General features: G+C 49.3%; 2 protein-coding genes across 4 annotated transcripts in view; one reads left to right on the top strand and one right to left on the bottom strand.

Moving 5' to 3' along the window:
* LOC142040952 (keratin, type II cytoskeletal cochleal-like) overlaps window positions 1-25,613 on the top strand; it is a 59,518-nt gene that overhangs the window by 10,742 nt on the left and 23,163 nt on the right. For 2 of the 3 annotated variants that reach the window (XM_075049396.1, XM_075049398.1), the window contains exon 1: window positions 24,540-24,779. The exons of the other annotated variant lie outside the window; for it this stretch is intronic. The gene's annotated coding sequence lies outside the window, so the exon portion shown is untranslated. Of the gene's footprint in view, window positions 1-24,539; window positions 24,780-25,613 lie in introns of those variants that run through there. 3 annotated transcript variants of the gene reach the window in all.
* LOC142040954 (keratin, type II cytoskeletal 80-like) lies at window positions 8,645-24,993 on the bottom strand. The gene is made up of 9 exons (XM_075049400.1): window positions 24,462-24,993; window positions 20,679-20,893; window positions 15,318-15,378; window positions 14,185-14,280; window positions 11,503-11,667; window positions 10,867-10,992; window positions 10,551-10,771; window positions 10,132-10,187; window positions 8,645-10,041 (listed from the first exon to the last, which is right to left on the bottom strand). Exons 1-9 carry the CDS (start codon window positions 24,786-24,788, stop codon window positions 9,845-9,847), a joined length of 1,464 nt encoding a protein of 487 aa, XP_074905501.1. The 5' UTR covers window positions 24,789-24,993; the 3' UTR covers window positions 8,645-9,844.

Genomic DNA, 25,613 nt, shown 5'->3' with positions numbered 1-25,613 from the left:
CCGTAGGTGTTTGTTGCCATGAGTATGAGATGGCTGTCCGGGAAGCTGTCAGCAGAGCGTGTGTCGATGGAGTCCTTCTGCTTCATCCAGAGACTCCACACCACCTTGGTGCACTCAAAACTAGGTTGGAGAAAGCACTGACATGGAGACTGAACAGCAGTCTGTTTATGGGAGCACAGGGCTTTTCTGATGCTAGCTCGAGTCTGGCTCTTAAGAGGGGTAAACATGTTGCATGGTGCTAAGTTTCAGGTGTCCCCCTGGGCAAATCCAAGGCTAAATGAACTTCAGGACTTTTTTAGTGCCTTGTGGTCCACTGCTTTAAAAGAAAAAGACATTTGGAGTTGTTCCTCCTTGTCTAGTTTGCAAGTGTTTTGGAGTCGCAGTTTTTGAGTGTTTTCTGTTGTTGGCTAGAGCTTTGATTTGAACTAGGAGACCAACTGTTCTTCCATGTTGCCCTGACTTCAGGAACTGGGACTTAAAACAGTGTCACCCACTGGGAGAGCTCGAATGGGGAGGATAAAGTGGTGCAGCATCACTGACTTCATTGAAGTTACACAGGCTTCTATCGGGTGAAGTGATAAGGGAATGCTGGATTTACACCTTGTCGAGGCCAGTGCGACAGGCAGGTGTAAATCTAGAGTGGATCTGCAGCTATGGATCTGACTTGGTGTTATCTTACTCCTTGTCTTGTATTTCTAACTCCTGCAAACTATACAAAGGGCTCCAAATTGGCATTCTTATGTTGGTAGTGGTGTCTTTCAGCCCTACTGCACTTATCCTGCACAAAGGAGCTGACAGATCACTTTGGGTACATGATAAGTCTCTGGAAGAGTTGGAAATCAAGCCCCAGATGTTTTATATTCCCTTTTTTAAGAGTGAACTTTTTTCCTCTGTGTGTGTTGAGGCAGCTCAAAGGGGCCAATGATTGTTGGGTGGCAGAGATTGCCAGCCAGGGAAGGTCTTGGTGTTGCACAGGAATATGAGCAGCCTGAGAAACATTGGAGGCAAAGGAGGGTTTGGGACTCCTGGAGTTGATGTGAGTGCCATATAGGTGGGTAAAGCTGGGCACATGGGCGTTAGGAAACTGGGAGATGTGCAGGCCAGGTTTGCTAATGGTAAAATATAACAAGGCCCATTTCCCTGAGTAGAAGTTGGCCCCCAATGGCAGCAGCCCCCCTTTGCATGAGGAGGCTGGGTGCTGGGTAAGTCTAGGGGAGGACTCCTTTGCACAGAGGGGGCTGCCTTGCCCTGCAGGATCCCCTTGCAGGGCTACACACAGCCTGCCCTGACCCTCTCCCCAGTATTCCCAGCCCTGTTTGCTTCCTGCGTCAGAGCCCCTGCTGCCCATCCCGCAGTGAGTCACGGCTGGGATTCCTCAGCTCTGAAGTGGTTCCTTCTCTTTTTCTTTCTCCCCCCTCCTCCTCAGGTGCTGAGCTTTTTTTCCAAACCCTTGAATTGAAGGGTGTGTCTATGAAATCTCGCAAACACACACAGGCCCTGGCAGGAATGGGTGAGCACCGTTCCCATTATGTTATGAATACCTGGCTGATTGCCACGGGGATCCTGCCAGGCTGAGCAGCCAATCTCAAGCACCTAGACCTGCTGAGCTCTGGGGTTTTGCTTCTCTCGCTAAGTCATTGCTTTGCAGAGATGGACAGTTTTAATCTCCTCTCAGCAACTGCCATGTTTTTCTACTTGCTTGGCCTGCTGTGATATCCCAGTTCCCACGGTTAGCAACTTCCCAGGGTACTATGCTAGTAGGGGTGGAGAGTTGAGCAGCTCCAGCAGCTGGACTGCCCATCCTTGTGAATGACTCATCTCGTTCAACCTGCAATCTCAAATATTTTCTGTTGCCCTGCCCTACGTGCTGGGCACTGCCCCAGCTCACCCAGGCCCCTCCATGGGTCTCGACTCAGGTTTGGAGGCTGCCTGGTGTATTTGTGCATTGGAGAGATCTGTCAGGCTGGGAGGAAGCACAGCTGGGTGGTCTGGGCCTGAACCATCTCCATTTCCTGAAGGTGGACATGTGCCATGTGTTGGGCTTCTTCCACCTCCTCAAATACACCATGAGCGCTTGGTTGGTCCTGGTAAGGATGTTGAGGGATACGTGTTGTTTAAGTAGCCATGCTTAAAGCTAGCAGAGAGGGTGCAGTAGCTGAGACTTCAGCATGACCTTTCAAGTAGACAACAAACTGAACCACAGTTACAAGCTCTGGTTCCTGATGTCTACAAAGGCCTAAGGGAGCAGGTCTTCTGTGCTAGCAGTGCCTGCTAGCAAGGTTAAGCCACCAGTGAAGATTTGCAGTCCATGCCATGATGTGCTGTCAGGCTCCACAGTTGAAAGCCGTCTCAGACTCAGCTAGCGTCTATGCAGAGCAAAGATGATGGGTGTGAGGTAGTAAACGGTCTCTGGACCATACGGAGCCTGGATTATGTGAAAGCTGGTACAGACAGACCCTGATATGAGCTGCAAAGTCTCAGTCCTGATCACTAGTAGTAATTTGGCCTGAACTGCTTTCTGTTTTCCTTTGTTTGCCCAGCAAAACGGACACCACCTCACACACATCTATCCTCTGGACTTCCCAAGCCCCCGTGAACTTCCTATGCTGGAAAGAAGAATGTCCCCATCTCTGCTGAGACCTGATGGAGGTTAGCATGGGCCACAATCCACACTCCCCTCCTGCCAGGCAGGGACAGTCTTGTTCACATCCCCATCTGTGGACAGAGCTACTGCTTTTCGCAGTGTCCCTTTGCTTCTTACACTGGAAGACCTTCTTGACCATCGCTTCCATGGGGTGATGTTGCTGTGTAGCATAAATGGTGTGTACATAGAGGGGAGAGCAGGTCAGGAGGTGCTGGAAAATGCTGGTTTGACTCATGCCTTCCAGGGAATTAAATGTTGCCCTCCCACGCACACTGCTCCCCACCCTTTTTTGCCCCCACGCTGGGACTCTGCCCTCCTGGAGGGGCTGTGCAGGATTAAACATGGGCAAACATCAAATGGCCAACTTTATTGCCATTTTGTTTCAGGTGAGGCTTCCTCCAGGCCTGTGATGGCCTTGTGGATACGCAGGAATTTGGGCTGGGTGGGGAGTGTGTTGAAGCAGCAGCTGCTGCTACCTCACTGCGTGTGCGAGTCCCTGGAATGCCTGGAGGCGGAGGCGGGGGGCGTGTTGGCACCCCCCACCCCATAAGCCCAAGGGCACTGAGCTGACACAACTCTCCTGGCATCTGTCCCGCTCTTACCAGGATCGTTGGAAGGCGGGTACCGAATCTTGGCAGCACAACAAGGGAACGCTGGTTTCTCTGACATTCTTGGGCTCGTTTGGTCAGGGCGCTGGCATGCGGAGTCATGGCAGAGTTGGCACGTGTATCGCTGTGGCAGAGGCAGGCGGTGAGGCCTGGACACGGGACTGTGGCTGGGCTGGCAGCTCAGGGTCTCTCCTATGTCCCCCTGGCTGGTAGCAGCCTGGGTCTATTTTTTTTATTATTTCCCCCCCCCCCCCCCACTAGTCTGGGGGCACCAAGTGATGGGCCAACCTTGTCCTTCATTCCTCCTCTCACCTTGGGCTGAGGCAGTGAGATGTGGTACAAGGACCGGGAGCCACTGGGCTAGAAGGCTGCCAGTTTTGGTACTGCTGGGAGCCCCAGCTGTGACAGGGCAATGTGTGGGGTCCCCCCGTGATCCAGTTCCCCTGAACCAAAGCCAGGCTGAGGACATCTCAAAGGTGAAGCTCCCTTAGCAGGTCTGTGCAGACTCCTGTCTCCCAGGCACTGTCTGGGAGGTAGAGACCCCAGGGCTGCCCTCAGCCAGCCAGGCGCAGGTGGAGATGGAAACTAAGCAACAGGGATGGCTGCAGGACAGAAGAAGAGGTGTTTCACGTGTCTGGGATGGTGAATAACTGGAAAGAGTTGAAAGGGGCAACCCAGCCTTGCAGCAGACAACCTGAGCTCGGCTTGGCCACCCTGGAGAGTCCGAAGGGCTGCAGGAGAGGAAAGCCCCGACTGGCCCGCCGTCCCCAGTGACAAATTCACGCAGGGCAGAATCACCCCCTGTTCTGTGCCAGGTGTGGAGTGGGCTGTGCGGAGGTGGCCTCCCCTCCCCTGCTGCAGGTAGAGCTCTGCACACCTGGCCGAGGAGGCAGGGTGTGGGCAGGGGAGGGTGGGCCTTGGCAAACCAGGCAAAGCTCAGGTGTTCACATTCCTCCCCGGATTGGCCATGGAGAGAAAAACCCAGCCTTATATGGTCAAAAAACCAGTGCCGGCTCCTCCTCCTCCTCCCTCTGAAGGGATGTGTGGAGAGGTGTGGATGGGCTGATGGGGTCGGGCATGTTTTCCTCCACCCTTCCCTGCCCTCCCCTCCCTTCTCCTGGTGCCCTGGAGACAATTACAGCGTTGGCTTTGCAGCCAGTGTGGCTGATTTCTGGGGCTTGCAAAGAGGCTGGTTCCCCCCCACCAGCGAGTGTGGCTGGTTTTGTGTTCCCCAAGAGCCAGGGAGATGATGGGTGGGCAGCCAAGGGTGCCCTTGGTGGGGCTGGAGACCTCTTCAAGCTCAGGTAGGCAGCAGGGACAGTACAAATCACTGCCTGCCTGATGGTTAAGCCCCTTTCGTGCTTGCTAAACTCCCTGCTCTCTGTCCTGGGCTGGAGCATTTGGTTAAGAAAACTAAATTATACCTCCCTCAACTTGATCCCATCTTAGGCTTCAGGCAAAAACAAACAGGAGAAACCGAGGCACGGTTTTGTCCAAGATCATTCAGGGAAAGGAAATTAAACTCTTCTCTGCCCAAGACTGTGGGAGTTCCTTTTCCCAATGGCTGATTTCTTGGGGTGATCTGGTTCGATCCCTGGAAACTGCTGTACCAGGCAGCAGGCCTGGGAGATGAGCCTGGAGGATCCGTCTTTCTCCTCCTGTCTTGTGCCCTGTCTCTTGGAGTTGCTCCAGACATAAGCTGGAACCAGGGGGAGCAGCTGGGGATGAAGTGGAACTTGGCAGATTAAACTGGGTTGGAAATTGGAGTGGGCTTGGGGGTATTTTTGGAAGAGTGCAATTGCACTCAGTGGGACTAGAGTAGTGGAAAGTCTCTAGAGCTCTAGGCCATCCTTTCTCCACCCCAGGAACACATTTCCATCTCACTTCCCACACATTTAACAACATGGAACATGTGGAGGGATCCCCCCCCCGCCTCCTGCTCTGATACAGAGCATGAACTCAGCTTGAGGCAGATTTCCCCAGTCTAAATTTACTTGTCTCCGTGAGCCTGGCTGCTCAGTGCCCTGGGGAGGACTAGAAGCTAGGCTGTCTGCACTGAGACCAGTTCTGTGGCCTGTTTTAATGGGAGCCTGGTGGGCTTCTGCCCAAAGGAGCATCCCTACATCTGGAGGGAAAGGAGAGGTGGGAGAAGAACCAGAAGTGCTCCCACGTGCAGCTGGATAGCTGTTTCATGGGGAGCAGATGGGCCAAAAGCTGAGTTTCCAAAGGAAAATGTGGTTTGTCTCTTCTATAAAGTCATTTTTAGTGTTTTCTTGCAGGATTTAGCCCTAAAAGGACAAAAAAAGTGGTGTGTGTCTGCAGGTTAGAAAGGGTCCATGGCCTTTTTTCAGAGTGGGGCTGGCAGCACAGGCCCCAGCCAGAGCTTTCAAAGTTACTCACCAAAGCGGGACACCAAGGAGGGGAATGTAACAGGTCCATTCCCTGGACTGGTGGGATCTGATCGAGGGAGGTGTTTCTCACTCTTGGTAACGCTGCTGGGAACTGATTTGCCTTCCCCAAGCAGATCCCTAGACTGATTCGAAAGTGTGTGGGCTACGAAGGAATGAGATCTCAGTGTGCGGTGAAACGAATCTGGGCCAGCCAGGTGGGGGTTACAGGCATGATTTCCACCAGGATGTGAGTTTTTGGTGGGTGAGGAACATGCTTTAGGATCAGGCAAACCTCTGTGTCTCAGTCTACCTTTGTAGCCACTGTTCTACTCTCTTGAAGCATCCAGGGAAAGATCTTGACCATGCTTTGGTGTTCTCTTTCTTGGTGCCTGGGAGCTGTTTTCCCATTCTCCTGGGAGGCTGGGCTTGCTGGAAGGAAGGAGGGGGTTGTTTGGGATGTGGCAGCTTATGGGATCCAGGGCTTGTGGAGGCCACTGAGCCTCCTCTTTGGAGGCATTTGCAATGGTGTCACCTGCCCAGGAGAGGGAGCCTGGAGCTCACACTTGGGTGCTCTCCACCCCAGGAGGCAGCAGCCCAGGTATGTGGTGCCCTTAGATGTGGTCTGGGGCTCAGACTCTCCCTGCTTGGAAGACAGGAGAGGAGCCCTGCTGCTTCCCTGTGTCTGCTCTGGCTTGTCTTCTGGACTCCAGCCCAGTTGCTGTTGTGCAGATGTGAATATTTCCCTGTTGATCTTCCCTGCCAGAGTCTGCCCCACCAAAATCAGCTCTGCCCCCTGCTTTCAGCACATGGATTTATCTGTCCCTGAGTTTTGCCCCTGGGCTTTGTCTCACAACCGGGCCATGTCCTGGACATCTGATGTCTCCTTTCCCCACGCTTGGGCAGATATGCCAATCTTTGGCTCCAGACGGGGTTTGAGATTGTCTTTGGGAAGCCTCTTGCAGCTGAAACTGATATGGCTTTACCTGGAGATGGCTGTGCTTTGGATTGCACAGATGTAGCTCACCAGATAACGTGGATGAGCTTGCTTTTATTCCACTGACCGCCTTAGCAGCAGCTAAATCTGTTGGCAGCTCTGTTGATTACTGCTGGCTTGGCATCCTTGCCCGTGTAGGACTGTCCCACAGCTCCCCAAAGGGGATTATGAGATCCTGAGTTGATGGCACTGCCTGGTATTTCTTAAGGGGGCAAGAGGTGTGATGCCCTTCGCTGGACAAATCCAAAAGATACAGAACTTCACCAGTGAGTTTAACAGCTGGGTTTAGGGCTGGCTGTGTCTCTGGTGTAAGAATAGCTACAGAAATTAGCCCTGAGGAAGGGGCTGGTCCTTCAAATGAAGTCAGTGCTTAAGGGGTTGTATGGTGGAGGGGGAAGGATGGGTGCATGGGCAGATATGGGTGTCCTAAAGCAATGTGACTATCTCAGGTGTAGCTCAGCTCCCATCAATGGAGTGCTGGAATTATTCTGCTGCATAAAATAATTGCCCTGGTATGATGTGGCTTGATATACGCTTTCCAGTTGTCAGTGGGGAAACTGAGGCACAGAGCAGTGAAGTGACTGAGACAGTGAAGTAGTGAGTTGGGTCCTTCTCTCCTGGGTCCTAGAACAGTGAACTGAACCCAGGAGTCCAGCTTCCTAGTGCCCTGCTCTGGCCTCAGGGCTCTCTCCCAGTCCCCTGGGTGGTGAAGGCTCAGAATCAGCTAAAAAAAAAACAACCCAAAACCTATACAGCAGGGAGGGAAAACAGCTAGAAACTCCTCTTGCAGGACTGGTCTGCTATTGAGCCCCTGCCCTTTCCAGCCTGGCCACAAGCACACATCTCTTACCACCCTCTCCTCCAGTTCCCCCCGGTTGAATTTTCAGAGCTCCCAAACCCTCCCTTTCCATTCAGGTTTCATTTAGGGCAACACTAGCTCTGTGTTTCTCCTTTCCCCCTCGCTCACAGAGCCTCAGCCCTCCGCCCCCGCAAGGATGCCAGGCTATTCAGAGCAGTCATTCATCTTCTGGGCCTCATGCACCTTTGGTGTCGTGCAGCCTTGCACAAACCCAGCATTGTTCCTCCAGCTGGAAGGGCTTTTGTTGAAGGGCTCAGCTGGGTCCTGCCTCCAGGGGAAGCTCTCCACTAAAGTGCTGTCTCCTTCTGAGCTAGGAATGGCTTATATGACTGGGAGCTAACTCATAGCTCCCCCTTTTCCCATCCCTGCTGGTTTGAGACACCAGATTTAACAGCTGTGGGCTCTTTCGGCTGGCCTGGACTGTCCTCCCCTCCTCTGCCCCTGTACCCTTTGAGCTGACATTGAAAGTGCAGTGTTTCTCTCAGGTGGGAAGAGATGGTCCCCATCTCCAGTCCCCTGGCACCTCTGGGGGCCTTGTCTGTTTTGGATCTCCCAAGGAAGTCCCTTAGAGGAGGGTGTTTTTGAGCAAGGAGCACCAAGAAAAACCCTGTGCTCTGGAAGGGCACCTCTGAAATGAGGTGCTGCATGGAACTGTGGTTCCCCAGGACAGATTTGGGTCCCAGGTGCACAGAAATTCCCCTTTGCAGAGGTACAGGGGGAGTTTAGCAAGGGGAAGCTTTGTGTAGATGAGTACAGTGGTGAGAGTGTGGTGGCCTATGCAATAACTCTTCATCTCCTGAAACATGCTTGAGCTGCTTTGTGATTTAAAGCCAGGTGGGAGCCTGTTGGCAGAACAGCGATGAGCTCCCTAAAGCCTTGGCTGCTGGCTCTGCATCTGCCCATCCAGCCCTACGTACTTCTTCCTGGGGATGTGGACTGAACAAATTACCTGGGAAGCAATTTCAGCTTCATTTGGCTGCCAGAATTTAGCCAGAGCCCTCAGCTGAGACCCGCTGGCATCTGGGGAAGGAACTGCTGTTTCAGGTGGGATGTGGTAAGAAACTTGGAGAAAACCAACAGCACAATGCATTCTGTGTGACACACAATACTTTATTATAACAGCCATAACCCCGGAGAGCCAGTGTTCGGTTATATAGACGCTACAGTAGTTGTCTGTCCTACAGAAGTGTGGAAATACTGTGATGCACTCAACAGAAATATGCCAAGAGACTATTAACAACTCCTCCTGGGAACTCAAGATCTGGGAACTCAAGTGGGGCTGCATGGCAATGGGTGAGGCCAGAGCCTGGCCTTATAAAGGAAGATACTGCAGGGCACTGCCTATGTTAGGTTGTGCAAGAGGGCCACAGAAATGTCTGTGTTGAGGCCAGAACATCTCCCCCTCCCACCTTGCTGGCAGGGGGATGTGGCATCTACAGAGTTGGCTCTAGTAGCTTTGGTGCAACATGACTGGTGTGCATTGGCTGGTGTCAGCCAGGTAAGGTAAAAGCTGCTAGGTAGGTTCAATAAATACAAAGACAAGTCCTGCTTGTTGTATCCCATTTTTAGGACCTAGCACCACAGTGTGTGGAGTCTGGAATGCCTTTAGGTGAGACAGGCAGAGATGCTCTCTGTTAGAGAGAGGTGGCTTATGAAAATACAAGTTTTGAGGAATTTTAGCTTTGGTGGCGTGGGAAGGAATGAGGGGCCACCCAAAAGGCAGTAAAATCAGTTAAATGCTCCGAAGTGGCCAAGGATCCCCTTCCTGGTACAGCCAGCATGTTTGTCACCAGATATGCAAATCCAGATGTCGCAAATCCATCTGGCTCAGATTGTTTACCTGCATCTCCCCATGAGTTCAGTTTGGAAAGCTCAGTGCTGCCTTCTTTTGAAAGCCACATCAGTGAACACCTCTCACAGACATGCATAGAGCAGGGACAGAGCAGAGAGAATGATTTTGTAACACTGGTAATATGGCTGGGCTGATGGCTTCTGGCTGCTGTGTTAAAAGCTTGTGTAATAATTCTTTCCCCTCCTGCCAAGTTGCCTATAGGTAGATCTTGAAGGTTGTGAATGCAAGTCCTCTGGGGAAACAGACTTAGAGAGGAAGATGTTGGTGTGGTATCTGAATGGGAGAGTCTCTAAAATCCTGGGTCGGTTTCTGCTTGTAACTGGTAACAGAGATGTTAACTGGAATGTTGTAAAGACAAACTTAAAAGAGATAGCCTGGAGTGGATTCTTATCCTTTGTCCCCTGGACATTGGCTTGAGTTCAGGAGAAAGTGCTTTGGCCTCATTTGGCTACAGATGCCAACGGGTCTTGTGTTTATGCAGTGGGGCTCTGTTTCTCCTAGCATTCTTCTGTGGGCAGGGAACTGAGCTTTGGCCGGGCACCACTGATGAAGGCATCTGCAGGTGTTGCTGAGTTGTCACTGTGGCTTCTAGAGAGCAGTATCTTTGCGCTGCCTCCATTTGGCTTCATCTCACCATTGGTGCTGCCTGTTCCTCTTGCAAACAGCTTGGAGTTTCTCAGGGTGCTGGCAGAAGCTGCAGGGGTTGGGGTGAATGAGAGGGGGGAGGTTAGAAATGTTTAATTCACACTCTGCTTTACCAAGTTGTATGAATAAAACCACTTACGGTGCTTTGGTCTGGAGTGGACGGTGCTGATGACCGTGGGTGTTGGTTGCTCCATGCTGTGAACAGTGTGAGGACACATATTAACCTCTGCAGTGCCAAAGAGATGTAGAGGACTGGAGTTTGGCCCATTTGAGCTGAGCTATGTGGGCAGAGCCAAGTGCATGGTTGGATCATGAAGGCTAACTCAGCAGCATCTGGGCAAAGCATCATCTAGAGAAGTGCTGGAACCTGTCCAATGTGGGGAGTCTAAGGAAAACTGCAGAGCCAGAAATAGGGCTGAACTCTATGGGGAATGCTGGAATTTGTTCTTTCTTTGATCAAACCTTCAATACCAGACTCAAAGCTTGGGATGTCTGCTTTCTCCCTAGGTGTTTGGGTGCATCCCTTCCCCTCTTCAGGCTCAAGAAAGTGCAGCTTACCTGCTCTCCTCCCCTTCCATCAGCTTCCTGTAAGTGAGGATCTCCACATCCAGTGCCAGCTTGATGTTCATCAGCTCCTGATACTCTTTCACCAGATGAGCCATATCCTCCTTGCTCTTCTGTAGGGCTTCTTCTAGCTTGACCAGTTTGGCTTTGGCATCCTTGAGGGCCATCTCGCCATGCTCTCCTGCTTCTTTGATATGCTCCTCTAAGTACAGGCACTGGTGTTGCAAAGGGAAAAGGGTGGTGGAGGCGTTAGGTATGTTGTAATTTCAGACCTGTATGTTAGAGTTTTGTCCCCCACCCCAGGACACACCTGGCTCTTTTGGGACACGATGCAGGACCTCAGCTTCTGGATCTGTATGTTCAGGTCTGCGATCTCCCGTCGGCTGTCAAGGAGGTGACCCCCGTAAGTGCCTGACTGGGTGCTTCCTTCATTCAGCTGCAGGAGAGATGGAAGAGTGGGTTATCTGCATGCCTCCTCTGCTGTAGCAATGGAAGCTGGGAGGATTCCCACTGCCCTTGAGGAGAAGTGCCTAACTGGGGAAAAACAGTGGGTGTGTAGAAGGATTAGGGGCTCATTCCCATATCTTCTTCTGACTGTAGCTGTGCCAGGTATAGAGCAAGTCTCTCTTGGGGTTAATCACATTCTTCCTCTGTTTGGAGGAGACACCAGTGGAAGGTCATTTGCATCTTAGGTGGGACAAGCTGCCACTGGGAGATGTCCTTGCCTTTCTCCACTGACAGAATTGAGAGCCTAGAGCAATGAAACTACTAATTTACACACCTGAGTTAGGAGGAGTTGATGTGGGTTAGCACCCTGTCCCTCCCTCCATTCCCAGGTGTAGTGTGTCCCTCCACATCTTGCTGATTCCTGTAGTTTCTAGGCTGATCTCTCTCCCTCTTCTTTCCCTGCCTCTCCCCAGTATCAATCAGATAAGGAGACAAATACCTTTCTCCTGGTAAGTGCTTCAGCTTCTTCCCAGCTCCGGAGAGCCAGGGCTTCATACTGGGCCCTCACTTCTTCCACAATTCTGCTCAGATCAAGTTTGCATGCATTGTCAATTCCCAGTACAACAGAAATGTCCTTAATTTCTGTCAGCAACTCCTCGAGTTCCTGAATAGCAAAGAGAGGACAGGACTGAGATACCAAGTAGTCAACAAAGCTACAAGCCAGGAGGGAGCTGAACCCTGGCAGATCTGCTGCTGTTAGCTAGGCAAAGCATCTTCCATACGCAGTGTGGAGATGGTGAGGTTTCCTAGGTTTTCAGTCTCTGAAGTTTGGAAGCTGGTATTATTTTCTCCATAAAATCCAGACTCAGTGTAGGGTGTTGGTTTGTGACCTTTGGATACAACCCGTTAAGAATCTGACAAAGTAGTGCATTTGTACTGCATCAGGAGCAGGTTAATTGAACTGATGGTTATGCTTCAATATAAATATTCAGATGGTGGGCCTGTATGTCTTGGGCAAGAATTAGGGCAGTGTCAATCATTTTGCAGGCTGGTGGTGCTAGGAAGATGCCTTTGCTGAGCTCTGCTTCAGTATCTAGGGAGGCTGTGGCTGCCACTGGTGTTGTTATAGTCTGCTTTGTGTCTAGTTAGAGAAAGGAGAAACAGGACTCTTCTCTGAACGCATCTGTCGCTTGCAGACCTATTCCAGTCCCCAGAACTGCTCTCATATGCTGGGGAAACTCAAGCCAGCATGGGGGAAGCAGGAACATGTGCACACATGCTGACTGGGATATTTGCTCTTGATAGCTGACTCGGTCACAGCTTTAGAAAAAGGAGCCAAACGATGAATGCAGACTGCCCTCAGTGAACCTAAAAAGGACTCTTAATCCGTGCCTGTAAACTGCACTCCTGGGTGGTTTGTATCCAGGCGAGACATGACTTGATGTTGTGCAGATGGCGTACACATTCACTTGGCAGCTCCCCCCCAGCCTCAAACTGTTCCTGCAGGGGTGTCACTCTTATCAGTATCTGCAGTTGCTTCTGATTTACACCAGTGTTAAAAAAGAGCAGCATACATCTCTCCCCATCACTTACCTTTCATCTTGATGTTTTTGTTCTTCCCTTTTGTGCTGAGGGCTCTAATCTCTTTAGAGAAGCATTTGTATACCTTGTTTGCCTTGCCTTCCCCTGACTGGGTAAACAAAGGGCACCCTGATATGGTGATTCATGGATAATAGAAAAATACCCCACCACTCTTCCAAAGAGAGGTATTATCAGTGTATTTTTTCCCACTGGTGTTTAATCCTTGAGCCTCTTTGTTAATCTTTAAGCAGGTTAATAGCTATATGAGAAAACGCATGTTTATTGCAAATACTTGAGCATCCTCTGCCAGGGGAGGGGAAGAAAAAAAAAAAACCCATACCAAAAAACCTGGTGGTTTAATGAGGATTGAGGCTGGGATTTTCTTCTGATTCATAGCAACAAGCTGTGAGCAAAACTGTCAAGCAAAGTTTTCCTCATTTGCCCTTCCACTGGATATGTGTGCTTATATGTTGATGTCAGTCAAATCAACAGGTACAGGCGAGAAAATGACTAACCTGAAAACAAGCTATTGAGAGGAGAGGGCAGAGAGAGAGGTGGAGGGTAATTTCTTTACATGAAGCATGGGTCAAAAAAATGCAGCCTTCTTCCAGGACAGCAATGTAGAACCTGGAGGAATTCAGCTCAAGAAGATCCTCACAGCAGGATCTGATTTCCAACTACCCCTGTGAATTGCCTTGCACGAGGAATAATCTTATAATTTTAAGGAAGGTAAGGCTTCATGGTTAGTTGCAGGCAGAGCATGTGTTCTAATGAAGTTCAGATATTATGCAGGTCCTTCTGCCTCTCTGTGCCTCAGCTTCCCCACAAGGAATGTTAACATTCCTCTGTCAAGCATTTTAATTGTTTGTATTGGTAGAATTTAGACGAATCATTAGTATTCCCAAAACACGGCTGAGCCTGCTTGGTAACATTTTACAGGCTCTGAGTAAGTGGCTGTAATCGCTTCACCCTGTTTGAGTAGATACAGGCACACTGCAGCCTTTGGGTTTGTCTGAAGGGCTGCAGACTCTGTATTCTTCCCCCCTTGGTCAAATCATACCTAACTGCGCACTTCTCATTTAAGTGGAAATGGAGTATGTTGGATTGTGTTAAAGAGCATGCAGCACCTCACCCAGGTTCACCACAGTTTGTCTCTTGTTGAGCCCCTCCTCTGAATCTGAATAGAATAATATTCAGCTCACTCATGACCTGGGGAACTTGGTCTCAAGGCAAACACTATCAGTGGGGGTTAAGAGCTGAGCCCAAAACCAGCCAGCTCAGGAGTTAGATGGGGGTTCTGGACTGTTCAGGGGGAGACCTGCTGGACCAGCCTCCCTGCAGTAGCTGTGGGGCAGAAGGAACATCCTCATCAAATTTAAAATGGAGCTGGTTTAATTAAGGGAAGGGGATTAGCTCAAGAGACCCTGCCTTAAGCCATCTAACAGTTGTCTGCAACACCATGCAACTCCCCTGGACAAGCTCTCATTTTGGTGTAAATCTGGAACAATGCCCTCTCTGTAGTGGAACTGTCCACAAAAATGTCACTTATTTGCATGGTAGCTTGTGTGTTCCCGGGCCACTCTCCCAAATGCATTTTTACCTGCTCATAGATGGTTTTTTTCAAATCCATCAGCTCTTGGAGCCCGTTGAGTTTTGCCTCCAGCTCAGTTCTATGCAAGGAGCTCACATCTAAATCCTACAGGAGATGGAAAGTATATTAATCAATAGTTTGTCTTTGAGTTTGTAGCAAGAAGTCTTTCCCCCTGCCACCGCTCCCCCAGCAAGTGCCTTGCTTGCTATTTATTGGCAGGTACTTGTGAAACTGCTCTGCTGCTCTACGAGTAGGGAGGTTCCTTTGTGGACCTTTTTCCTCTGCAGTTTTTTTTTTTATTATTTTTTTGAGCGAGTGCTTTGGTGGAAGTCTCAAATGAGGTAGGGTGGAGAAGGAAACAGGCAGGGCTGGTCCATACCTACTCATCTTTTGTTCACCACAAAAAGCATGGGTTATTGAAAACTCTGATGCCATCCACAAAAGTCACCAGAACTGCCCTTACTGGCTGATGAGTGTGTCAGGGAAAACATGCAATTAGCCATAATGATCATTTGTGGAGAACGTTTCCTCTGTCTAATAGTACCCTGCATTCCTGCATCTTGGATTTTTTTTTTTTTTTTTTTAATGTAAAGGCTGTGCACAAAGCTTCCCATTTCAGCTGATATTCAAATGCAGCTAGGTCAGGGTTGGGATGTTTAAACAGGGTGTGTCCGTGTGACAGGAAACAAAAGCAAACACATTTATCAATTTCCAGCCTTTCCCAACCTATGATGTCAATCTGAGAGAATACATGCCAGGGAGGAGAGGTGGTGTCTCAGAGGGTCCTGGGGTGCAGACCCCTCCAGGCCAGGTCTGGCCAGTGTAATTGCAGTGTGGTTGGGTGCAGGCATGGTCTGACCCCCAAGTGCTCCACCAAGAGCCGTGGGGCTTTTCTGTAACCACAAGTGGCCCAGACTCACTTGTACTTTTCCTATTGAAATGGTGATGGTGTTCACCACTCTACTGTCCTCCTCAAGACCTTATTACCCCACAAAACATCTGTGGTACAAGGACTCGGTCCAGAGCTAGCCGTCTGGACCGTCTTAGCTGAGCCTGGACCATCTTGCCTCTCCAGGCTCTTCTGTGACGACGCAGAGCTGGTGTAGAGCCTGTCCCGATAAAAAGCTTCTCTTGCCACTGACCTTTTTGAGCTCTGTGAAGGTGTATTCCATGCCGCTACAGAGGCGAATTTCATCCTCGTATCTAAGGAGAGTGGAAAAAGCAGTAAGAAATTGTACATAGTGAAAGCCTCTGGGGTGCTTAAGGTTGTCTTTCTGGCCCCCAAAAGCGTCGGTTTTGAAACTTTCTGCTTTTGCTGTGATGTCCCACCTCCTTGACATATGCTAGACAGCAAGGAGAGGTATCTCCTAGGTGTGGGCATCTTGGACAAGAGAGAGGATAACAAGCTGCCGCATGCCAGCTGCTCTGTAGTAACACCATGAGCACCTTAAGTCTGAAGAGCCCCAGAGTAGAGAGGAGGTATCTTTAATTCTATTTAATTTGAGGGCTAAGCAACCTCAGGTTACCTCACATTTGCCACAGAAAGAGAGAGTAGGCATGGAGAATTGGGGTGTGGTGAATTACTCTCTGCGAAACCCAGTTGCATGCCCAAAGACTTCTAAATTTTCACCCTAAGCCTTCCTCTTCTGTTTCTTTCAGCTATCCTCTTCATTTAATTTCCAGAGTCTGAGAGTCTTCTCAAGGGAGAAAACTTTGACTTGTGAAAATTCCGAGAATACTGGACTAGTGTCATAACTTATCCTAAATGTAGCACAATTTGTGAAGTAACACAGGACCTGGCAAAGCAATTCATGGAAAACAGTGCCCACAGAGCAGAAGGTAACAAAAACCAGACGGGATAGGGTGGAGTCCTAATGGCTAAATATCTGGCAGAGGAACCAACCCCGCAGGTGTTTAAAAACGGGTTTGATAAGGCAGGACCAGGATAGTAAAGACTTAGTCCAGGGGCAAATGCATTTCTTGATGGCCAGCAGCAGACATGAGAGAGTAGTTTAGGGAACACACCAACCCTTGTTGGCACTTCGGATGAGCACGTGGCTAGCCCTGGTGTTGCTAAAAGCAGGTGTCTGATCAGGAAGCCACAGGGTCTCCTTTGGGCCTGGTGTGTGACCAGCAGAGGTTGGTTTGTTTGCCATGCAGGAGCATTATGTGATGGATGTTTGGTATCTCCCACTGCACTGCTGGACACACTTTGGGAGTGTTGGCTCTTCTGCTGAGACCAGAGCAGGTTATGCTGTCAGCAAGGTCGCAGCTTCCCTGCTCTTCCACGATACCTCAGGCTCCTCTTAGCCTAATGTGCGCATAGCATTTCCAGGCTGTGAATTAAACCTTTCATTGCTACTTATAAATGTCACCAAGTTGATATGGGGAAGGCTGAGACCTTTGAGAATGAGGTAAAATGGCATCTCCTAACAGACTGATGATGATAAAGTCAGGAATGACAGCCATATTCTATTGTTTGGTGGTCTGGTGCATCATCACTGCAGTTACTCTCGAGAGCCTTCCCTGCTGTTGTACAAACCTTTAGGAGAAAGAGGAGCTGTGCCTAGGACCAGAAAGAGGAGAAGGAATTGGGAACACAGCACAGGGGATCACATTGCAGGGGAAGGAGGTAAGTCATGCTCAGGAGCTGACCTGAAATATCAAAAACAGCTCTGTGGAGCTGTTGCTTCCTCGACAGAGGGGGTAGTGGGGGCATGGAGGGGATCTGACAGTCACAGACTCTACATTTAGGCACTTTTAAGATTCCTCTTGAGTACCCCCATGGTGTTAAAATTGCCCTCTCCTTACCTGCTTTTGTAAGGGCAGTTAGCGTGGCTAACGAGATTTACCTGTCTGGTTTCTCTGCTCTTTAGCTGGAATGTTAGCCTTGCTGCCAGCAACTATGTACTGAGCTTAATTACAGCCTGCCACTCTTCCTTCATCCTCACTGCATCTCAGCCCAATCCCAGTCTGTCCCAGCCTGCTGAAGCAGCTTCACACATTGCCGGGCGCTGACATAATCTTGCATATTGAACAAACAACACTCGAGTGAAAGAGAGCAGGCCCAGCCAGCCAAACATGCTCACTGCACGGCTCTGGAGGGACCTGGCGGCCGGGAGGTGACTCACATGTGGATGGGGCATTCCACAAACACATTACAGCATTTATCTTCTTAGAGATAATCCTCAAGCAGTCATGCATTAAGGCATAAATCCATCCCTTCTCAATTCATGCACTTAAGACACGCTTGAGACAGGCGTCTGGTTGCCTTGGGCTCCTTCCGTAGACAGTGAAGCAAAATCAGAGGTGAACCAAATCCGAGGCAGGCCTATGTTCCTCTCAGGATGTGCCTTCAAGACTACTTTAGGGTGAAGATATAGTGGTGGGATGGACCTGAGCCTGGTGACGTAAAATTAAGTCAGTCTTCCTCTTGTGGAGCAAGGAAATGGGGCAGGAAGTAGCTGAAAACCAACTGCAGAGGTTGAAGGTAGAGGGGTGTTGACTGCCTAATATTCAGGTGGCAAGATTTGACTAATACAATTCCTGGATCTCAGAAAGGGATCCCCTAAGGGCTGTATGCCCCATATTTTCCTGCAGTATCTACCCAGTGCCACACCAGAGTAGGTCAGCATAGGCAAAAATTCCCAGCCTTCTCATTCAAAGGGGTCTTTGCACATGCAAATCACACATGTGGGGAGCTGAAGCAAACACTTGTACAAGTGTTTGCTTGTACACCTCTGGGCAGTTATCCCTATTCAGGTATGTTTCGGTATTTGATTTTTAGCTTGACTTCCTAAAGAAGCAGGGTTTGAGACGCTGTGCCAGCCTCCAACCAGCTTCCCTATCCCCTCTCCATTCTTCTCTGTGTTTGGAATTGCTGGTCAATGACAACCTAATTTGAGAAGGAGGCGCAAGTATCTCAGCTATTTAAATCTCCTGTATGGTTTTGGAAAGCAGTCCCTGGACAGAGAAAACAGACAAATTAGGGCCTTGCAGAGGGGCGCTGACAGGTAGATTTCACATCTTAAGTGATCTGTTGGGCAGCAGCCTGCTTGGGTCATCACCGTGTGCCTGGCATGTTTCATCTGGAGTGCCACAGCTTGGATGAGAACATAACCAGTTAAATTTGCCAGTGAAGTTATTAGCTTTTCCTCCCCCCCAAAATTCCCTTGGGAAAAGAAACCTCCAGAGGAGTTGGAAGTCTCCAAATTTGCATGGTTTAGACAGACCATTTGCTCCAGAAAAACAACTGGGCTGAGGCAGCCTTCTCGAAGGCAGCGTGCAGGACTCAACAGAGCCAGTGTGGGTTAGGATGGGGTTGGACTGCTGCCTGGAGAAGGCTCAGCAGAAGCAGCAGTTCTCTCCCTGTGAATCACTAACTGCTGGGAGCAGCACAGTGCATTGTCACTGTCAGAGAAATCCACCTGCACTGGCTTTGGGTGTTAACAGTCCCCAATGACAGGGTGGGTTTTGCTGCATAGGTCACCCCTGGCAGGGCTCGTGCCTTGCAGCTCACAAATGGGAGAAAGCGGAAGGGGAAGGCTCCGCAAATGAGGGAGAAGTGCTTTGAGGAGCAGTGTAATTTCTGAACGCTGTTTTCCCATGGCTGTGTAGTCCCACAAAACGGGAACTCTTCTCAAGACCGACAGTTGGGCTAGTTGTAAGCTGGTGCCCATTGTGGATTCTCTGCTGTCTAATACTGCACATGTGCATATGCTGCATCCTTATATTCTGTGTGTGTTGGGTGTGGGGTGGGTCCTGTTCCTCTAGTCAGTCTCTTTTTTTAATTTTGAGGGGTGTAGCTTCCCTATCATATCTTATCCTGTTGTCCAGCTAGGTAGTAACTGCCCAAGAAAATCAAACGGTAGGGGGAAACATACAGATAGCATGTTTGTGTAAGCACAAATCCTTAAGAAATCAGGCTGAAAAATAAATGAAGTGCCAGGCGCAGGCAATTAATGAGACAATTACTGAATACAAATATGAGTACAAACTGTGAGAGCAGATATGGTTGACTGATCTGACATTTCTCCACCAGCCCAGCCATTTTCCTACCTGGGTTTTCCTGACTGTCAGGGAATAAACCAAGAAGTATCTTTTATAACTGCAGGGCCATAGAGCAGTTACTTCCTTGGGGAAGTGCAAGGAAGACCAAGTGCTCCAGAGAGGGATGACAGGCTTTAACCTTTTTAGGGCAGGGAGTAAATGGCATAATCCATATTGTGGCTTTGATCTGAGCTCAGGGTTTCTACCTGTCAGCGAAGCAAGCATCAGTGAGCCTAAGTCTTGTAGTGAAACCAGCATCCAAACAAAGAGCAGATGGACACTGCAAGGAATTTAGGTACTTCTGGGCACCTGGGTATCAGTATGTCACTTCTTGAAGGATGCTGAGCATAATGATTTCAGCATAAGGTCAAGAACCAAACTCCTAGTTCCTATTCCTGCTCTGCCACCAGCTTGCGCTGGGAGCTGGAGTTAAGACATTTAACTGCTGTGTCTCCGTTAATATGTCCGTAAAGTGGAGGTATCGGTCCTTCCCCTAATTTGCAGATACATTGAGTGGCTGGTTTAATCAAAGGCTGCAAAGAGCTTTAAGATCCTTGGGCTAAACTCCCCGGAGAGGGCACTGTCATTATTTACGCATCACTTCATACCTCAGGAACAGGTTTGGGCTATTACTACAGTGATGTCTATCAGTGCCAGCGGAAGGGTAGTCCCTTAGCATCACTGTTCTGTTTTGACAGGGCCCATACATGGTGCTTTGCTACAAATCAGCATGGAAGACTCCAGAGATCTTGTGTAGGCAGATGGGTGTAACTGTAAGGGAAAGTATCTAATTGTGGATTCATCTGTGGTATGCAAATGACACCGATAATAAGAAAAGCATTGTCTTCTTGAATAAGCCATGGCACATCTCAGATGCTCTTATCTGAAGATCTCAAAGCTCTTGGCAAAAGCAGCGATAAGCACGTGGCAGCTGGTCCTTCCTTAAACTTTCAGCTGCCTCAGTATTTTCTGTCAAGAGGTTTTCTGGGTAAAAGTCTGATTTTTTGGTCAAAGCAGAATTTTGCATTGAATGTTGTGGGGTGAAGGGGAAAAGGAAGGTATGTTTTAGTATGAAGCAGCCTAGATCCATAAAATGGTTTGGGGAGAAAGTTCTGGTTTGTGGCAATAGCATGGAGAATAAATATTTCTCTGTTTTAGTGGCTGTCATTCCTGATAATACTGTTCCCCAGAGCTGTTCTCTGGCCTGAGGCATTTCTCAGATGCCCTGCACTCTTTGGTATTTCACTCTTTATGGGTTTCCTTTCATCTCTAGTTCATCAGGAAAAGGCTAGGGTGCTAACTTCTCAAATACACAATTCTGTGCACACCAAACTAGGAATTTGTTCCTGGGAATAACAGGCTTTATGTATTAAATCAATCCCACACTATTCTTTGTGCACACAGCTGAACTGATACCTTCCCCCTTGTAATACCCAGCTAGGCTAGACACCTACTTGCTTCGAAAGTTATCCATGGTGCTCAGGACCTTTGTCAGCTCCAACTCAAGATTTTCCTGCTCGTAGTTGAGCGCCTTCATCTCTTGATTCATTTTGCTCATGTACTGATCGTAGATGGCCTTGATGTCCAACTCAGAGTGGGAATTGTCTTGATCCTTCAGGAAGTTCCACCTTGTCGTCAGGATCTTGTTCTGTTGCTCCAAGCACTGGACCTACAGAAGAGGTTTCCGAGATATTAGTAACACTGACAGCCAAAATCAAAGCTGACTGCTCCTGGCAGGGCAGGAGACATTGACCTGGAGACCTTCAGAGCAGTGAGAAGCTGCTGGAATCAGCGGAGGTTTCCAGGTAAGAACGAGAAATGCCCTGAAAATTAGGCCTGAGGATAGAGGGTTATAGGGACTTTTAGAGGTTTTACACATTACCTACTAATTAATTTATTGATAGAACATGTTCATGTTTGATAGAACATCAAAGTGAATGAGCATCTTTTATTAAGTCACTGAAAAATAGAACTGTTCAATGCTAGTCCCCTTTGCCTGTGAACATATTGAAGCAAAGGCTGAAAATCCACCACAGGTTGTGCACAGATGTCCAGGGTGAATGAAAGTCAGATTTACTACCTCGGAGTGGCACAAAGATAACTCCTCTCAAATCTGTGGGATTACACCATGGTGAAGTTTGAGTAATGAATCAGAGTCCTGGTTTGTATTGCAAAGTAACATAGACAAGGCCTATGGGAACTCTAGAGAATAAGCAAAATAATTACAGACTCCACATGAGGTCTATGTGTGCGTGCGCCTGTCTGCTTGAGAGAGGATATGCTGCATTTTCATCCACCTGCCGTTTGATGAGCCTGGCACCCTTCTTTCCTAATATTCACAATCTTAACAGTAATGCTCAGTGTTTAACAGTTTTCATCTTCAAAGCTCTTGGCTAACTTAAATTAATATCTAATTGCTACCTCTCTTATTGCTCTCGGAACAAAACCGAACTCCTTCAGTCATGTTTTGGCTGGTGATTTGTCAGTTGCCTCCAACAGTGTCCTCCACTCTGTCATGGAGATGATTCAGTGCTGATACTGTGCCCTGTGTGGTGTGAGCAGCGGGGTGCAGATGCTATCAGGCCTTGACCTTCTGCTTGGCCTTCAGCCTTGACTTTGACTTTCTGTGGCCCAAAGCAGCATCAGTGTATTGAAAAGGCAGAGTTCCCAACTGCTGACTGCTGCACAGATGCACATGGTGAGAGACAGCATCTTTCCCAGAACACTTCTTGTCTGAACAGAGAGAGAGAGAAGCAGGAACAGAGAGCAGCCAAGCAAAGCAGAAGCATTCCAATGCTCACAGTTAGTTTTCAGCAGAAGGGATGTGAGTGTTGGGATCTTCCAGGTCTCACTGTTAGAGACCTAATCCTTTCTTCCTGATATCCTAACACATGGCCATAGACATCCCGTTGGTAGTCCAGTCTACTGACTGGCTGCTTTGTCCTGGCACAAAATCAGTGGCACACTGTGTGTGTGTGTGCATGCGTGAGGCTGAGAACTGGAGGATGATGCTGCAGCAGAGCCAGAAAGGGGCATTGCAAGTGGCACAAGTAAGTGGCCTCTGGGGCTACCAGAAGCCAATTGGGCCATTTGTTCTCTCCATCTGAGGCATCTCAGAGACCGTGATAGAGCATCTCTCTGCAGGGCTGGGGTCAGCGGGGCTGGGGTGAGCCTGTGGGATTGTCTGTAGGAACAGCCTCTCATTTTAAGGCAGTTTCCCTGTTTGCTGCTGGGATAGTAAATGACTGAATGTGTTGGCTGTTGTTCTAAGTCCATCTTTGAGTGTCAAATCAAGTCTCAGTTCCTGACCTTGCTCCTAATCCTTAGCTGCTCTTTTTCTCCTTTCCCCAAACAATTCAGTTTCTTTCCTGTTCCCAGACCATCCCCATCCAGTGGGCTGAACCCCTTACATCTTGGCTTATACACCATCCTTCTTAGCAGAAATTCTTCCTTGCAAAGTCTTTTAACGTGAGCTTTGCAGCAGAAGAATCACCTAGATCTGGCCTCATTTCCTGGAAAATCATGCCTGAACACAGAGGAAGTGACCAAAGCTTGGTCCTCAGAGGCCTCTACCTCTGTGCTGCTCAGGCTAAAGCTAGGGCTTCAACCAGGGGCTCCATGACTTGGCTTTTCCCTGTTTTCCACCTGGACATATCTGGGTGGAAAATAAATACTAGCAGGTCTGGAACAGCCTGCTGGAAAACCATCAGCAGCAAACTCCTAAAGTTAGTGCAGTCAATTATCTGAGGAATTAGCCGCTCAGGCTTGAGACCATCTGAATTCCTGATTAAAAAGGCAAGTTCTCTTTGACAAGTCAGTGTCATTACTTTCCTCTGGAATGAGGGCCTGAGGCAGATGGCTGAAGTTTGCCACTTGATGTACCACTTGAAGCTACAACCTTCAAAGCTCAATGCAGGAGCTGCCAGCACTAAAGTCAAAACCACCCAGCTAAGGTGGGGTGTTTGTATCCTCTGTTCATCAAGCCTGTAATGCACACTTATCAGCAGGCCACCAGATTGGGTTTATCAGGAAACCTGGAGGCTTTCTTACTTATTCCATCCCTCTTTGCACGGAACAGGCTAGTGCATGTGGTCTGGCTCACGTACATATCGTCACTGCATGGTCTTGTCCCATCTCCCCTACCCCCATCCTTTCTGCTGAGGTCTGATTTCTGAGCAGGACCAACATCCACACAAACCCTGACCTTTCGATCGGGATAGTCAAAGGACTAGTCCTGCAGCACGTGCAACACAACCCACCTGGGTGACTTCCAAACCAGGGGTTCTCCAAATGCACATTGCCAAGACCTGTGCTTGGAAAAGCACAGACATGGAAGCTGCCATGCCCCTCCAGCCAGGGTCAGCCCCCTGGTACAGCCACATGCCTGTTTTGCATATACAGGTGTGGCTGGTTCACAGCTATTCAGTTTGGATAGATGCTATGGGAGATGGTTCCCCTGCCCTTCTCCTTCCCAGTGTGAATACAGGTCCTCTTAGAGGTAGAGCTAAAACAAAACAAAATAAATCCCAAGCCATAGTAGCTTGGCATTGAGTGCCTGTATTGTAGACTGCAGTGAAGCAATCCTCCTAGGAGATTACCATCTGTTTACAGAGCACCAGGGCTTTGCAGAAACCTGCCTCGGCTGGATGAGTTGTTTTCCTTTGAGAAAACCTTCTGCCTTCTCATGGATCTTAAGAGATGAAAGCAACACTTTCTTGGCTAAGCACGCAACCCCTCGCAACAAAAACCACAGAGGAGGGAGGTGGGTGGGAGGTCTCCCTTGCCCACCACGTTGGCACGGAGGTGAATTTCCAGCTCTCTTGAGCAGTTGGAGAAGAATTTGAACTGCCGCCTTAATCAGCGTCAGCGACCGTGGCTGTTTGTCCACTACAGGAGCCGAGGCCTGCTCTATCTGGCACCGTGCCTCTGTGGCCATGCCTTTGCTGCTCAGGTAGGGCAGGGTCCCACGGGGTGACAGGGGCAGCAAAGGAGAGGCACGGGCTGCCTGATGCCTCTGCCCATAGATATGGCCCGGCTTCACCTAGAGACACTGCTAGCCTTTGTTGAAACACATAGCACTGAAGAAATAACTAATTGGGTAATTAGTCTAATATTCAGAGCCTGGCAGTGGTTAGCTGAAGGCCTTGATAAGTCTCCTGAGAGACTGGTTAGTGTCTGCTTCCCCACCACCATCCTTGTCCCCATGCTGTACCGTGGTCCTCAGTCGCTCACCTTACCTTCTCAATTAGGGTCACAAACTGGTTGTTGAGCAACTTGATGTCCTCTTTTTCCTGCTGCCGCACGGCTTGGAAGTCTGAGTCGATATCGAGGTGCACGGGGGCCAGGAGTCTCCTGTCGATGGAGAAGGAGGGATAAGAGGAGCACCGGTATCCGCCATCTCCATGGAGGCTGAGGGAGCTGTGGCCATTGCTGGCCAACCCGTTGGGACTGCAGCGGCCCAGGCGATCCGGGGACGTGCTGGCTGCTTTTCCTCTGCTCATCTTCCCTGACACCTCCCAAGAGGAGAGGGAGCCACTGGTGAAGGCTTTGCAAAGGTTAGTCATGCTCAGCTTGCGGCTCTGCAGCTCAAGGGGAGGGGAGGGAAAGGGGAAGGAAAAAAAAAAAAAAAGAGATGAAGTTTTCTTGCTGCTGCTGCCTCAAAGGGAAGGAGAGTAGTGGCACACTGAGGAGTTTGGTCGGCTTAATTCCTGTCTCCTCAGCTCGTGGGTTGGCTAATGAATTACAAGCACCTGTTCTCCTATGTTCATTAAACGGAGGAGGGTGTAACCGTTGATGTAATCCAGATCAACCTGTTGGCTTTTTATTTTTTTTTTTTCTTTTTCCCTCCTCTGTCTGTACCCTCCTTTCTTCAGGAGCTTGTTTGTGTGGTGAGGGCATAGGCACTCGCAGCAAAAACAAATCACTCACAGGTAATTCGCTGGGCCCCAAGCGGCTGCTTTCCTCATCCTTAAATGGTGAAGAAAGCAATCAAAGGTGCTGGGCTGCAGCAGGCTTGGGGAGGATGGCTCTGAGCACAGCTGCTGCACTAGTGCTTGGCGCATGGCGCCTGGGTTCAGCCCCTGGCTGGTTTCTAGCCAGAATCTGCAGGAAGGAATTGTGATTTTTTTTTTTTTTTTTTTTTTTTTTTTTTTGGAGGGGGGTGCGGTTTAAAATCATAAGGAAAGAGCCTGAATTGGCTAAAGGTAGGAGTTTGGAAACACATCTCAAGCTCATCATCATTAGAGGTGCTCATGGTCTTCCTTTGACCACGTGGGCACATCACAGAAGCTTCTGGTGCTCTTAGTGTTTTAGGGATGATAGGTCTCATTTTGAGACCCCTGGGTGTGGACAAAGAGTCCTGAGGTTATTCAGTCATCTGGTCTGGCAAC

Source organism: Buteo buteo, chromosome 17, assembly GCF_964188355.1.
Source record: "Buteo buteo chromosome 17, bButBut1.hap1.1, whole genome shotgun sequence".
Classification (NCBI taxonomy): Eukaryota; Metazoa; Chordata; class Aves; order Accipitriformes; family Accipitridae; genus Buteo; species Buteo buteo.
This window is presented reverse-complemented; position numbering and strand designations above follow the sequence as displayed.

What these genes read in the sequence shown, in the direction of transcription:
- LOC142040954 (XM_075049400.1), bottom strand. Translation starts at nt 24,788, where the DNA reads ATGACTAACCTTTGCAAAGCCTTCACCAGTGGCTCCCTCTCCTCTTGG. An exon ending in ATGGATAACTTTCGAAGCAA is followed by an intron (nt 15,379 to 20,678) that starts GTAGGTGTCTAG and finishes CACTCTCCTTAG; the next exon opens with ATACGAGGATGAAATTCGCC. An exon ending in CCTTCACAGAGCTCAAAAAG is followed by an intron (nt 14,281 to 15,317) that starts GTCAGTGGCAAG and finishes CATCTCCTGTAG; the next exon opens with GATTTAGATGTGAGCTCCTT.